At 37.3% G+C, this 15,911-nt stretch overlaps 1 protein-coding gene across 1 annotated transcript; it reads left to right on the top strand.

The window, feature by feature from the left end:
- The first annotated feature begins 619 nt into the window (after nucleotides 1–619).
- Nucleotides 620–14,176, top strand: pptc7b (protein phosphatase targeting COQ7 b). Its single transcript, XM_052567819.1, has 6 exons — nucleotides 620–1,087; nucleotides 5,077–5,256; nucleotides 8,264–8,462; nucleotides 10,926–11,049; nucleotides 12,693–12,822; nucleotides 12,935–14,176. The coding sequence occupies exons 1-6, from the start codon at nucleotides 886–888 to the stop codon at nucleotides 12,991–12,993; spliced, it is 894 nt and encodes a 297-aa protein (XP_052423779.1). The 5' UTR covers nucleotides 620–885; the 3' UTR covers nucleotides 12,994–14,176.
- Nucleotides 14,177–15,911: the final 1,735 nt, after the last annotated feature.

Below are 15,911 nucleotides of genomic sequence, written 5' to 3'. Positions count from 1 at the left end.
AAATAATATAATATATAAAACTTTTTTTAGGAATGTAATATTTTGCTACAAATATTACAACCAAAACAGGTCTTTTAAATGCATGCCATTAAAAGATATATATAATCTGAATGAGATATGCTGAAAGACCATGAGAGAGAGAGAGAGAGAGAGAGAGAGAGAGAGAGAGAGAGAGAGAGAGAGAGAGAGAGAGAGAGAGAGAGTAAAAACACAATAACAATAAACTAATTATAAAAAAATAATTTAACAAATCAATAGGTAAAACTGTCTGATAAACCTAAACTGTCAAACACACACAAAAGGTAAATTTGCACACAATTTTGTAAGAAATATTGCCTTTTAGACTTTACATTTGTGTAACACATAAAAATTGAGGGAAATTTGGTTTGTACCTTGGAATTAGTTTTCAGTGAGAAAAAGTCCCATGAAAATGAATTGAAATGCTCTACAGCAACACAGAATAGTTTAGTACTGTATGTAATGGAAAAATACACACAGAATACATCCACAGAAGTCACAAGAGTAGTCGCTATCTTAGTTTAAAGTGTTCCAGCACCTGTTATTTCACTACGCGCTGACGTCACCGCGGCCGGTCAGGTGACCTCGGGGCCCGGATGCGCTCGTTTCCGGAACACATCAGTGGTGAGAGAGAGTGCACTAGACTAGAGGATGTCGGACAGGATGGAGTGCACAGGAGAGACTTCATCCAAGACATAAAACAGCCCTAACTTTATCCAAGACACAAAACAGCCGTATATCTCACACGACCGGCGTTCAGTGAAGAAGAAAGGGCGTTTGAGTCACTTTTAAAGCGGCGCGCGGAGCCGAATGTCGGTGTTCAGATCTTAGAGACACGGGACACGGGCTACACGCTCACCGCGGGGGATGTTATCGGTACTCTCCTATGGCAGGATCGTGGCCAGGGCTGTCCTGGGCGGACTCTCGCAGACGGACGGCAGAGATTACCGCCTGGTCACGGCCAGCTGCGGCTTCGGGAAGGACTTTCGGAAGGGGATCCTGAAGAAGGGCATGTGTTACGGAGACGACGCCTGCTTCATCGCCCGGCACAAGTCCGCGGATGTTTTGGGTGAGCGCCACCAAAATTCAGTGTATTATACATCAGTTGTTTTGGCACAAATATGCAAGGTGACCAGCTCGTTAGTAGGGAGCTTCACGGGTTACCGTCAGCCCTCGGTTCGTGATGGAGGGGTGTGAGACACGATCAGCCCAGCTCTCACCTCAAATAACCTCCCTTTGAGAATCTCTGGGACTTTACTGATCCCGCATGTATATTTAACACGCGATCCTTAAATATTTAGCAGCTAGGCAACTGATTAATACTATAATATATCATATCATGCATATCAAATCTACATTTATTGCAAATTAACAGTTAGCTTGGGTAACACAATTTGACCTTTCACCCAGAAAGAAGCCAGACCGTGCCCCCAAAGCGCGACTAGCGGCCGAAACTAGAATGATTTTCCCCAAAACATTTCCATCATGGAAACACGGATATAAATGACACGTTGTTAAAGTCCGGCGTGCGTAACATTAACAGATATCTCCGATCGCATTTACTAAAACATTAATATCCAGAGTGTAAATTGCATTTAAAGAGTCTCTATAAATGTAAGTGACTCTCTGGATATTAATGTTTTAGTAATTCGACCTGTTTTAAGAATGTTATGAGCTGTATGCATAAAACATGCATGCATTAACTAAATGATATCCTGTAGAAGTGTCAGGGGCTCGCTTGTAAGTGTTGCAGGAGCTAGTGCAAAGGTCAGAATGGTTGAACATGGAGGCGGCCATGTTTTTAATCACATCCTCGATCCAGCGACACACACGCGCGCGCATCATTGTCCTCTCGCTGACCCACAGACATTTTCTGTCGCATTTCTACAACCTGATATGACAACCTTAAATAATACTGAATAGCTGTCACTGAGAAAACCCAAAATCATTTTCTCAAGTTAACACGATACGAGAAAAATGAGAGTTCCCGGTTACATTCACGTCCTACAGACTGAATGTTCACCGGCTTTTGTTACAGACTCAGCAGCGCGTGAGTAGCAGCACAGCTGTTACTTACCTCAAAACACCAGTTACTGACTACTATTCAACCGTTACAAACGACTCTTTTGCATTTTTTAAAGTGGTGCTTGTGCAAATCTCTGTCAGTGTTCTAATGCATTGCTATTCTGTTGTACTGGGTGGTTCTTATGTGGATATAGATCACAACAACAGTAAGTTTCCACAAGTAAAAATACAACTGACATTTCTCAATAAGGAAGTTGATTTGGAACTGTAACTTATAAAGCATTAACAGACAGGCCTGCTGTGAGCTATAAGATTGTTAAACAATATAACTGTTGTTTTTTTTAAGCTATCTGCCCATCGTTATCTCCCATCTTAATTTCTCCCATCCTAATTTCTTTTTAAATGTGTTTGTCTCTGTCCACCGAGTCTAGTGAACTTCTCTGTTTACTATCACAAGTCTTTAAAGGTCAGTGGATGATCTTCACTTTCCACTCCAATTAGCCTAATGAGCTGGTCTTGAAAACAGGAAGAGACGGCTCTGGGGTTTATTTGGTGCCCTCTGATTTCTCGGTGGTTCATGGTGAAGTTTCAGGAGGGTGTGAACCTCAATAATCACATTATCAGTTGGATGTGAGGTGTTCAGTGAAACTCTTTTCCAGGAGATCTCAGAGATGTGCTCGGTCACAGACAGACACACTTTAATCCAGCAGCGATTACTGCCAAACATTGACGCCAGTCATGACTAGCTTCTTATCCATTTTACAGACATATGATGTTCCATTTAACAGCAATAACAAAACCTATAAGACTAAATAACTGCTTGCTTAGAGGTTTCAGGTTTATTATTTATAGTGGCCTTTGTTGTGCCAACTGGAAATAATGTGTTAATTTCAATCATGTTCAGACAGAGCAGGGGTTAATGGTACCTCTGAAGTCTTTATATATGGTAACATGTTATATCTCAAAGTATATATCATGAATTGATAAGGTTATGTCTGCTTAATTAAGCAAAATAAACCCGTAATCACTATACAACTCATCAGTGCAAATAAACAAAATAAGCTGTAAATATTAGTATTGTGATAGTACAGTTATGTATAACAAAATATCTTAAATGCAATAGTTATGATAGTAATATCTTTTGTTTTTATTTAGTCATTTTTAACTTTTGGTAATAATTATTTTATGGCCATATTGACATAAAATCACAACATTTTACCCAAATTATACAGCTCTACAAAAGAGCACAGCAAACTTGGATATTTTTAAATTGCAGTTTAAAGTATCAGAAAGTTTTGATCAGAAAAAAATCTCACTTTTTTGCCCAAATCGTGCAGTGCAAGGTTATAATATGTTGAGGTATTAAAGCTGCAGTAGGTAACTTTTGTAAATATATATTTTTTACATATTTGTTAAACCTGTCTTTATGTCCTGACAGTAGAATATATGAGACAGATAATCTGTGAAAAAAATCAAGCTCCTCTGGCTCCTCCCAGTGTCCTATTGCCATTTGCAGAAACTCCATCGCTCCCGGTAAAAAACAACCAATCAGAGCTGCGGTCCGTAACTTTGTTTGTGTTCAAAATGTACAAAAATGTATATAATAAGCGAGTACACCATGAATCCATTTTCCAAACCGTGTTTTTGGCTTGTCCTGAATCACTAGGGTGCACCTATAATAAGTGTTTATATTGGGACTATTTTAGATTGCTTCGGGGGTACCGCGGCGGAGTAACCCAGTACCTTTGTGATTCTTCATAGACATAAACAGAGAGAAGTAGTTCCGGCTACGATGTTCTTCCGCAAGCAGTTCTGTTTATTAACCGCTAGAGCATCAAAAGTTCCCTACCGCAGCTTTAAGTATATTAAAAATGGCAGTGATACCCATTTTAGTTAAGTTAATTAAATACAATGGGTAAAAGAATAAAGAACATGGAAAAACAATAAAAAAAACATTTAAATGCATCAAGTTCTTTGAAAAAGTCTCTTTCTATTCACAATTGTTTAATTTAGTCTTGCAAATGACAATGCCGTTTTCAAGAAAAACTGTAAAACTGACTTTGGGTGACTGTTTGTCACGAAGAAGTTGCACCTCGATACATAAAGTGGACTCAGCGCTGGAATCTGCCTTCAAGTGTGTGCTGGTGTAAACACATTTTTCTTGTATTTAGTGTAAAGATACAAAGATAGAGCAAGTTTTTTGAAAGGAAACTTTAATGCTGTCACTTATGTTAAAAAACATTTATAGCAATCATTTTTCTTTTTACAATAAAATTGCACACCCACCGACTGTGTAACCGCCACGGACCAATAGAAACTCAAAGGCGTTTAGGAGCTTTGGTCAGCTGTTTCGAACTCGTTTCGGCCTGATTTTGTTTGAAATGACGTCATATCAGTTCGTTCTTTGATTTCGTTTGAAGTACATCGGGGACTTAAGAACGTAACGTGTCAGATTACATCATGTCTCATTAACTGCCGAGAAAACATTACGATACAAAGTGCATAATATTACAATAATTGAGCCTTCCACTCTTGCTTGGTCTGTAATGAACTTTCTATTCGTAATGAACGCTTGACTTTCAGACAGCATAACAATAAATGTTTTTGAACCAAATACCTTTAATTTAAGTGTTATTTGAGGACGTAATTAAATGTTTTTTAAAATGGGAAGCTGGGAGTGCTTGAGTTGTTTGGTTAGATTTTGTAAAATATAATAACCAATAGTTACTAGCTACTTGGAGTTCAAGGGGTTCACAGGATAGTCATCTAACATCCTCTTTTTTTTTTAATGAAGGTGTCAGACGTGCTTTAGCAGACGGCTGTTTTACATTACCATCACAATGCTCAGTCAGGAAGGAGGTTTGTGGCAGCTGCCATCTGTCTCTGCGGCGTCAGAAACCGCAATCTCTTCCTTTCTTTTCATTCGATTGTCAGAAGTTAGGTGTTAAAGCTACTAGGGTTGAGGAAGTTAACATGCATCCACCTGGTTTTCCTCTCAATGACCGTATCTGTCTCGTTCTGTTTACTTCTCAGGTGTTGCAGATGGCGTGGGGGGCTGGAGGGATTACGGCGTGGACCCGTCCCAGTTCTCTACCACCCTGATGAGGACGTGTGAACGGCTCGTGAAGGAGGGCCGCTTCACTCCCAGCAGCCCCGTGGGCATCCTGACCTCCGGCTACTATGAACTCCTGCAGAACAAAGTACCGCTGCTGGGTAAGATCTTATCCACACACACACACACACACACACTCTGAACCATACGGTGAGTCACACACTCGCTGCTGCTTTTATAGGATAAATAAAATCTGCAGGATGACTCCCAGTCCTTGCGTCGTGATGTTCAATACTGATTCTTGTCCAAGTTTTTTTTCCAAATGTATTGTCAAGAATTCATGCTTGACTATTATGAGCAGCAGAAATTACACTGTTTGATGTCATGCATCTCATCAAGTGTTATTTTAGTATTGTTTGCATTCTGTTGTAGAAAACTTTTTTTTTTTTTTTTTTAATTTTCTTTAGCTTGTTTTATTGCAGTAATTATTGTACTTCATTTTATTTTAGTTAGTGTCTTGTGTGTTTGTTTACATTTTTTCTCTATTTAATTTTTTTTATTTTAGGTTTATTTCAATTAACTTATTTTTAATTTTAGTTAAAGGTCTCACATCAGTGACCAGTTTTGAATGCTCTACATAGGCAGCAATTGAACTCAAAATTAGCATGTTGCTAAAGTAAATAATAAATTAATAGGTAACACTTAAGAAGGATTTTTATTTGTTCACATTTATGCATTAATTAATAAACCTGTGAGGAATGTTTTTTTTTAACAGAATTTATTAACCTTTGTTAATGTTAGTTAATAAAAATGTTCATGTTAGTTCACACTGCATTAACAATTTTTAACACATTTAACTTCTAATCTTAATGTTTTAGCAAAGGTAGCATTAGTAAAGATTTATAAATGCTGTGTTGTTAGTTCATGTTAACTAATGTAGTTAACTAATGTTAACAAATGAAATGTTATTGTAGATGTTAACAATTCATTAATAGTATATTTTTATAGTTTTATAAATGCAATTTCTGTTGTTTTGTCTTCCTGCTAGGGACTTTTTGCAAGACATAATTGTCTATTATTAGGTATACTTAGTAGGATTTTTTACTTGTGTTTTTGAAGTATTATGGGAGTTTGTCCACTGATTATCATTTGAATCAATGCTAAATAGAGTTTGGCCTAACGAAATGAAACCATTTTTACTGAGCATGTCTTCATAAACCGCAGAAAGGTTATTGTTTACTAAGGTAACTTCAAATTACCAGATGATCCAGGTGCCTTTTTTACCTCGCAGAGACTGAGAGAGTGAAGTTAGATTCTCAAACAAGGCATTGGATTACCAAGCATGCGACCGGTCGTCTTTTTGCTGAAACCTGACTTCACGGGCTGTCAGAAATGTCACTCTGTGTTCTTCGTCTTGCTGAGTTGTTTGCCTCTTTAAAAAGTGACCTGCTTTTATTTTGGGAAGGCATGTGGAGCGATAAAGGTCTGTGGGTGAGCGCTCTTAGACAAGGTCGCTTGAACTACAAGGCTTTGGTCAAGGTTTGAGAAAAGGACAGACTGTGTGCAGTGATAAACTGAAAGGCCATCAGTGTATAGCTTCCTCTTTATTAAGTGTTCAACCTAAAACCCGATCGGTGGGAAACATTACTCTTAAATATAGGTTTAATAGATTGATTCAAATGTGTTAACTAAGGTGTAATAAACTAACAATGAAAAATACTTTTACAGCATTTATATTAGCCTACATACTATTTTCTACTGTTTTCTATTGTAATATACTCTAAAATTTAATTTATTCCTGTGAATTATTCTAGTCTTCAAAAATCATTCTAATATGATAATTTGGTATTTTCGTAATTGATAAATGTTGGAAACCGGTGCACTGCTTAATGTTTTTGCAGAAATTGTGATGTTTTTTAGTTCAAAAGTGTGGCATTTTTTATATATATATATATTAAAATATTTGTAAACATTATTAATGTCTTTACTCTCACTTTTGATCTATTTAATGCACCTTGAAAGATAATTTTTTATTTACTAAATAAAAAATATCTTGCTGACCCCAAACATTTGAACGATAGTATATAGTAATAGTAATATATATTTTTTTAAATTTCAAACTGATTATTTGAACAAAATTTATAAACAGTGGTATGTTTATATCAACATTAACCTAGATTGACAAAATCGCTGTAAAAGTTTGTTTGCATTAATGTTAACAAACTGAAACTGCTTGTGTTCTACGAAAACATGTTACTTTTACATGACCTTTTGTCAGTAGCTATGTTTTCATCAGCCTGTTTTTATGCATATTTTGAAGCATCTCTTCAGAAACTAGTGATGGAAATGGCAAATTTCAAATAAAAATTCCCTACTTCGTAAATTTTTTACACTCGCTTGAGGTGGTTTTTGACTTGTGAAAATAATGGGAGATGGAAACGCATTTGCTGAATAAATTCCCCTATGCACACTAAAAAAAGTCATGTGACTGTGCTATGGGACAGCAAAACCTGACTAACCATCAGGCCGATCTTGTTCCACAGCATCTGAAATATTGATATGGTGACTCTGGAAAAACCCGAGCAAAGTCTATCAAAGTATTTGATATTTAATTTGTTTCATCTGCTCACTCTGAGGTACAAGTGATTTATTATCTGTAAAAAAAATTATTATATTCAGTAGATTCTTCTACTTTTCTTAGTGATATTTAAGAAATATTTATATTTCACAGTTTATCAGAAAGTGACTATTTTGTTCTCTTTGACTTGTTGGATGCAGACAGTGCTTCTTTGCTAATGTTTTATGCAATAATTCCATTTTCCATTAAATTCACAAATTGCAGATGTCTGTTAACACGTGGTGGGTGGTATTTTTTACAATGGACATGTGATTGTCCCACTGACATACTTTACATGCAACAATTTCTCCCTGCATAGACGTCATACTGCTTGCTGTGTAGACAGCTTCTTATATAATATTTCATGCACAGTATGTAGGTTACATGACTATGTTATGGGAACAAAGGTTTAACATTAAACCTGAGTTAGTTAATAAAAAGTAAAGTATAAATTGTTTCATGTGCATATAAAAAGTAATGTATTACAGCTTCAATTTGAAAAAAAAAAATCATTTGTTTAATTTATTTATTTTTGTCTCTGTCTTTTCTAGGGAGTAGCACAGCTTGCATAGTCGTTCTGGATCGTCGGAGTCACAGGATACACACCTGTAATCTGGGAGACTCAGGCTTCTTGGTGGTCCGAGGTGGAGAGGTGGTCCATCGGTCAGATGAGCAGCAACACTACTTCAACACACCCTTCCAGCTGTCCATAGCCCCGCCGGGGGTCGAGGGCGTGGTGTTGAGTGACAGGTGGGTCAGTGACACTCACTCACTGCAGTATCACAGATGGTTGTGTGTCACAGATCAGTGTCACAGATGTCTGCGCACCGGGTCGTGTGGCTTTTACTTCAATTAATAGTGTAAGATGCACCTACTGTAGGAGCCGACACGTTGATCTGGTGCTTATGCAGGCTATGTGAGTTTGATTTATTACGTTCCCGCCTTACCTCCATCATTCTGCCTTCTATTAATTTATAAAAAAAATTTTTATATGCAAATAGTACATATAATGACTTGAATACTCCTCTGCTGTAGCAAGTATTTTAATAAAAAAAAAAAAAAGGTTTTGTAGTAAGTTTTTATTTTATAAAAAAAAAATAGAATTTAATATGGCTAATATAAAAAACATTTCATATTTTTTCGGGGGGGGGGGGGGGGGGGGTATCGTACTGATATTATAGTAAGATTATATCTTTATTTGGTCGTTTGGCATAATCTACTATTACTGTGTAAGCCGTTAAGAAGTTTAGGTAAAATATTAAGCAAATGTAAAACATTTGATAAGTCATGTGATGCAACCAATGTGCAGAAACCTGCTGAAAGGAAAAAAAACACTAAACCGGAAATATATGCAGACTCCCCTTTACTGTGTCAAGGTCAATAAATCAAGATTGCATAAATGTATATTTAAGGTTAATGTTAATACTTAATCATGGTTACAAAATTTTTTAAAGTATTAAATATAAACTTCATAAATTGCATAATAAAAAAAATAATTCTGAATTTCTAAGAACATTAAACTAGCATTATTTGTTCTTTTTTTTCTTTATGGGTGGACTCTTATTAGATTGAGCAGTATTAGCTGAGATTCTCCTGAACCCTGTAGAAGTGAGAACAGTCAAAGAGTTCTGCCTAAAGCACTGCGAGGGAGTGTTGGTCCAATTCTGTAATGTCAAGGCCATGTGATTCTAGTTCCTCACTGCCACGGTCTTGCCAGGGGCACACATCCAAACACGCACGCACAAATACCAAAAACCTCCAATCAAAGAGAGAGGGTGGCGAAGCAAACCCATTCGCCTCAGCCAATGAGCATTGTGCTGAACACTTGTTGACATTTTTTTTTCGGAGTCCCAGCAGAGGGCATGATTATTTTAAGCTCCACATGTCCTGCTAAATTCATGTGGGACCTTTAGTTTATGTTGTGCAGAGTCTGTCATAGCTACTTTCTCATGTGCAGCAGGAACTCTGCCCCGAGCTTGACCTGAGTGTTGGGTTCTAAGTGTGCCTCAGTAGTACTAAAATATCCATTTACAAGGAGAATTACATGCATTTGGTTATTTACTTTGGAGCGTCGGAGGTGCTTTGAGTTCTGTGGCAGTGTTTTAGTAAAAAAAAAATACATTGAGTTTTGGAATCAAGAGCAAGTTTGTGTGTCGCAGGTCTTCTGAGATCGTAATGATTATTTGTTTGGTAATTTAGCAGATATTTTAATCCAAAGAAAATTCAGCGGAGAAACAATTTATCATACAAGAAGCAACAGTATTCTTAGTACCATTAAATTGTTGTTTTAGATTAATTGTTGGTCCTTGTACTGGTCTCCCTCCAAAAACTTTTTTCCGATACATTTAGTTATTACTTATGCGGCTAGTTTTATGTGCGTGCTTGGACGCAAAATAGGCTATATCTTAAAAAAGGCCCACCATGTATATATTTAAGTAATTCGATTTGTACAAGCATGATTTATTTGGCTAACGGCTTAAATGAATGACTATTAGTCCACTAGAAAAATCGTTGTATTTGGAGGCAGCCCTACAAACAAATATGATCGACTACCATAGAGCTCTGGAAAACACTCAAAGCCATCTAATTTAATAGCAGCAGGTTTTAAATGGATAAGCATATGTACTTTTTTTTTTTTTTTTTTTTTTTTTTTATGTGACCCATAATCAGAGCACCAATACTTACCCAGTACACTAAAACAGATTCAACTAAAACTCAAGGGATTTGGAGCTTGAAGAGGCCTGTCTGGTTTCCAAGAAAACAACCTGACTGACTGGATTTGGTCCAGAGGTCATGTTGGGTCTGGACAAGTTCTCTTAAACCCACGTGTCCATTACTCTCCGTTTAGGTCAGGCTGATCTCTGCCCTGTTACCCTTTTGTGCTAATGCTTGAGTTTCAGCACTGATCAAGTATCTGAGTCTAATTTATTGGACTAGATCATTGTTGTCCCATTAGCATTTCTACAAAATGACTGGATTGGAAATTAATCTGAGAACTGCAGGTCCTTTATACTTAAATTTAAAAACAAACAAACAAAAATGTTATCTGTGCAGTTCCGAAGGATAAATGTATTTTTCATGACAGGGTTCATTACCTGGCATCAATTATGGGTATGTGGGTGTCATAGTAATTAAAATATGCTGGTATTGTAGAGCGTTGGCATATGCGCTACACCAAGTGTAATTCTAAATGTTTCTGTCGATCTCTTTCAGTCCTGAAGCTGCAGATAGCTCTACCTTTGATGTCCAATTAGGGGACATCATTTTGACCGCTACTGACGGCCTCTTCGACAACATGCCTGACTACATGATCCTGCAAGAACTCAAGAAACTCAAGGTACTGACCGTACTTGCGTTAAGTGTGAGGGTGCAGTCAACTGATGTGGTTTCTGGTTTATATTAAAGAAATTAGTGTGGCTGATATATCACATGTGTGGTTATAACAGAATGTTATGATCGCAAATAAGATGCAACTGGACCTGATGGGACCAGTGTCCAGAATTACAGCATCCAGCATCATATTTGCAGAATGATCCAAATGTTTCAGTCAATTCAACTAGGGTTGTGCTGATAGACATTGTCATCATCCATCGTGATACACACCCCCTCCCTTTTTTTTTTGAATGCACAATCGTTTTTCACTTTTGAGATTCGCGATCGCACATACTCCGTTTATACTATGGAGCAGCAGTACTTGCCACACATTTTACACGATTAGATGTTTGTCAGTGATACTGAGGATCTGCAAATCATTCTCCATCGTTCTCAGTCATCTCTCATTAAGGGGGTTGCACACACTAATATATAATAAAGAACTGGATTGCTCATGAAGTCATGAAAGTGAAGCCGCCGCGCCGCCATATTGGTAATCCCTAGTGTGCGTTAACGTTCTATTGAATTAATATATAGATCAGTGGTCGCACACCGGACAAGAAGTGTAGCGCCACATCACGCCACGTCCTTAAAAATGTGTGCGTCCGGTGTGCGATACCTCGAGATGTCCTATATGTGGTGCAATGCTTCTTGTCCTGTGTGTGTCCGCCTTTACACAATGTCTACACCGGACACTTAACTTGTCATGTGGCGCTGAGCCACATCAGCTAAAGTCGGTCTAATTTTGTGTAAGCACATCATAAACCAAAAGTAGCAGCATTTTACTGTCAGGGATTTGTGGTGTCATGCCACGCTTCATCCAGTGTAGACAGCATCACTGATATACAGTACGGAGTTCTATTGACTGATCTATATATAATGAATCTCTGTTATAGATCAGTGGTTCTATAGTATTTTGTCACACCGCACCGCTCTCATCCAGTGTATACGCGGTGTTAGGAATTGTTAGTTGTTTTCCCTTATAAGGATTCACGCTTCGGGCACACCTCCCCCAATCCCTGCCGATGTCATCGTCCATCACAATGTTTCACTCTAGAAATCGTCCGAAGCCAAATTTGAAGACATCACCCAACCCTAACTTCAACAATACTTGTTTCTTGCTAACTTAGGGATGCTGATTGCAATAATAGTGCCCGTTTTGCTCAAACACGTCTCACAATGATTTTTTTACAACCATTTGTAAGGTGAAGAAATATTGTATTAGTGGTTAAATCTCCAAAAAATCACATCTCTGTTCAATTCTCAGCCAATTTTCGAATATATAAATGATTGTGAAGACATTATTTTATACCTTTTACTTAATTTTTTCCACTTCTTTGCAGATTCTAAGTTAAATTAAACATGTAGAGTATTTAGAGATGCAGGGCTGTATTATTGGTTGATACCGATAAACTTAGAATCAAAATGTCTGATATATCAGTTTAACGCTATACTTGGTGTTTTTCAGCTTCTTGTAAGCTCATCTTCCTATACCGATAATATCAAAATATCCATATAATGGCCGATTTGTCGGTATAACATAGATGGGTACTTTCCACATTTTTTGTTTGATCTCTAATCTTTATTTATATATTTATTTTACCTCAGAATACCAACTATGATAGTATCCAGCAGACGGCCCGCAGCATTGCTGAACAGGCCCATGAGTTGGCCTACGACCCCAACTACATGTCCCCTTTCGCCCAGTTTGCCTGTGACAATGGGTTGAATGTAAGAGGTGAGTCTTCAAAAAGAGGTTCTTGACTTCCATTATCTTTCTCATCCCACAACCTCTTTGAATATCCATAATCAGCAGTACTGACCTTGTAATTGGTCTGTTTGCGTTTCAGGGGGGAAGCCTGATGACATCACAGTACTTCTGTCCATCGTGGCAGAATACGCAGACTGAGCATGCTCAGTGGAGCTTGCTCTTCTCTTAAACCTGTGTCTTCCACCCCTCTTGTATTGCACTGCTCCCCATCTCACTTCTCCCTGCACCTTTTCCATTCTTCCATTTCTCGAGTAAATCAAGTCAACGCAGAGAGGAGGATAATATGAACTCGCTGGTGTGGGTGCTGATGCAAGCAGTGCAAACAGTTCACTATTGATGACCTCATTAGTGTCGAAAAGGATTTGGGGAATCTACAACTCACGTTGTGAATTTGAGTCATTGCTATTGCTATTTCTCCAAGGGGCAAGGAGAGCCATGCATTACCCACAAAAAGTGTGTTCTAATGGGAAAAGTGGTCATATTCACTCGTGTGGTTAGTGCAAATGAAAATCTGTTGTTAAATGGTTGGTTGTCTATGTCTCGAGAGAGAAGTTAAGCATCTCTATAGCCTCTATGTGCTGGAGTGCTCCTGTGTTTATTGTGTGTACATGCATAATGTGTCCTGTTTGGTTAAGCTGTAATGGAAAGGTAGGTAAAAGTTTGGAATGAGGTTTGGCTAGATTTTAACCTTTTTAAAGACAAAACGTCTTAAAAAAACTGATTCGGTAAACATTACATGATCCTAGGACTTTTATATGGTTCGTAAAGACTAAGTATATCCCTGGTATCCTTATTTTCAATATGGCATCAAACCTGACTAAGGTGTGTATCAGAGAATGTCACAATCTGCTGATAGACCGCTACACTTGCTCACGGGGATGGTGGATGTTGACTGTGAATGCGTGTTGGATGTATATTTATATGACTTCACCTCTCGACCCTTGAGTTTGAAAGTCTACACGCACAAATGGCTAGCATCTAGCAATGCTTTTCATGAATCGAAAGGTCAGGTATATAAATTGTTTTATTTTTATAAATATTTAGCTTTTAGTGGAACTAAAGAACGCTGGTCTTTACGGATCGACCATAAGACCTTTTGGCGTTTTCTGTGCTCCCTAGCGAGGCTTGGGTTATTTTTTTTATTGATTGAAAGGTATAATTTTTTTTTGTCACTCTAGATTGGTTCTAGAGAACTTTCACATTCATGTGCTGCTTTAATTTTGTAAATTATAAATGTGTGAGTGACTACATTGTTTATATGAATGTTTTTTACCTGTACAATAAAAAATGGGTGAGCTGATGGCGATTTTATTTTACTAAAGCGGAGTGTTGAGTGTGATTGGCTTTCAGTCTTTGGATAAAATAGAACACTGATTCTATGAGAAGCATTTACGGTACATGATTGTTATATTTTTGTCCAGTTTATCAAGATTGCAAAACCATAAAGCAATTCAGATTTTTTAAGTGTCTTTTTAGTTTTGTTTCTCCAATATCTGTGAAATATTGTGCATGTCCAGGATGGCAAACCTCAGTCAATTATGTAAAAAAATATTGATATATGTATAGCCCCTGAGTATTCTTTTAAGCTTTCATATTTGAAATCCTATATAACTAAACATGGAACTCAATGTTTTGTGAGCTTTGCCATCCTGATATGTATCTACAGACAGAGAGGACTATAATCAAGTCCTCAGTTGTGCTTGCAACACAGTTCGTCTTGTGGGTTGTGGTAATGTTGAAATTAACATCCCGATCTACATTGTTAAATTGCTAAAGAAAACCAAAGCAGGAAAGCGGTGAATCGTTAAATGTTGAAAGTATCTGGCAGAATTAAGTGTCCCAAATCTGCTTTTCCTTCTAGATGAATGAAATGGAAATCAATTAACAGCCAGTCAAATGTAATGTTCACTCATTTGTGTACTTGTCAATTACAAAATGTGGTATCTAGGTCGAAAATGTTATAGCCAGCTTTTTATTTTCGTCAGTGGTGATGTGTGTGATATCAGCGCCTCTAGAGGCAGCAAACAGAAATACAAATGTTTTTTTTTATATATATATTACTAAACCAATGGCATTTTTTTAGGCACAGCTAACAGTTTGCTGGAGTAATGACAGATTTTTTGTTTGGTCAGATGATAAGAATTGGGATAATTTATTTTTGATCAGAAATGCTATAAAATAATGAAGTATTAAGGATCACCCAAAAAAATTACAAAGTGTATAAAAAAAAAAAATGATCTAAACAACATTTTGCAGTTTGAAATCCAATTATAGTCATTTTTGCATTTGTTGGAATATGTCTCAATGTAACAAAAAACAATTGTAACGTCATACATTGCATATTGGTCAGTCTGTGTCCGAATATAGCCTACTAACTTTTGATCACTTCTTCCCCCAAAAGGCAAATGTTCAAGTTGGTTTACTCTTTATAGACCGCTCCTCAATTACTCTTAAAGAAGGTATTTTGGTACATGTACTGTAACACTGGATATTGACCGTTTGAACAAACTGATCAGATTTTTTACTTGTTAAATGAAATAAATCAGTCTCAGAGAAACCAGTTAGTATGCAACTGAAGAAAACATTATTTTTGCTGTTCTGTTTTGAGTCTCTGGCGGTGTGTAAATGTCCCATTTCGCCAGAAGTGAGTGTCATTGCATGAGATGATGTTGTTACTGGACATTTTTGTGTATTGTGTATTTTTGCCACTTTGTTTGCCACACACACAACATACATTTTTCAGAATTCTCTTGTTATGGCTTGTCCAAAATCGTCAGATGTGCATTTATCAATTCTAGTACAATTTTCCTACATCATCATTTTAAAACAGTTAGGTTGCCTCCCTGAGTTGGGCCGATAGTGAGTGAGAGGCATTAGTGGCTCCATCATACAAATCAACATGCCATTTGAGCCTTAAAATCTCATACTGTCCCATCCAGAGGCCTTTGTGTGGTAAAGCTTGTGTGTCTCGTCTGAGTGTTGCTTACTGTAGTGTTCTCAGTTCTGGTTGTATCATCTGTCCTTCTCTCATTTTATGGTTTCTGTGGTGCTTCTGC

This window comes from Carassius gibelio, chromosome B10 (assembly GCF_023724105.1).
Source record: "Carassius gibelio isolate Cgi1373 ecotype wild population from Czech Republic chromosome B10, carGib1.2-hapl.c, whole genome shotgun sequence".
Lineage (NCBI taxonomy): Eukaryota > Metazoa > Chordata > Actinopteri > Cypriniformes > Cyprinidae > Carassius > Carassius gibelio.
The sequence above is the reverse complement of the archived record's forward strand: the minus strand, read 5'-3'. Positions and strand labels throughout refer to the sequence as shown.

Bases quoted from the DNA above. Each gene is read 5' to 3' on its own strand.
- pptc7b (XM_052567819.1), top strand. From the start codon at position 886: ATGTTATCGGTACTCTCCTATGGCAGGATCGTGGCCAGGGCTGTCCTG. The intron at 5,257-8,263 runs GTAAGATCTTAT...TGTCTTTTCTAG, and splicing joins GAACAAAGTACCGCTGCTGG to GGAGTAGCACAGCTTGCATA. The intron at 11,050-12,692 runs GTACTGACCGTA...ATTTTACCTCAG, and splicing joins AAGAACTCAAGAAACTCAAG to AATACCAACTATGATAGTAT.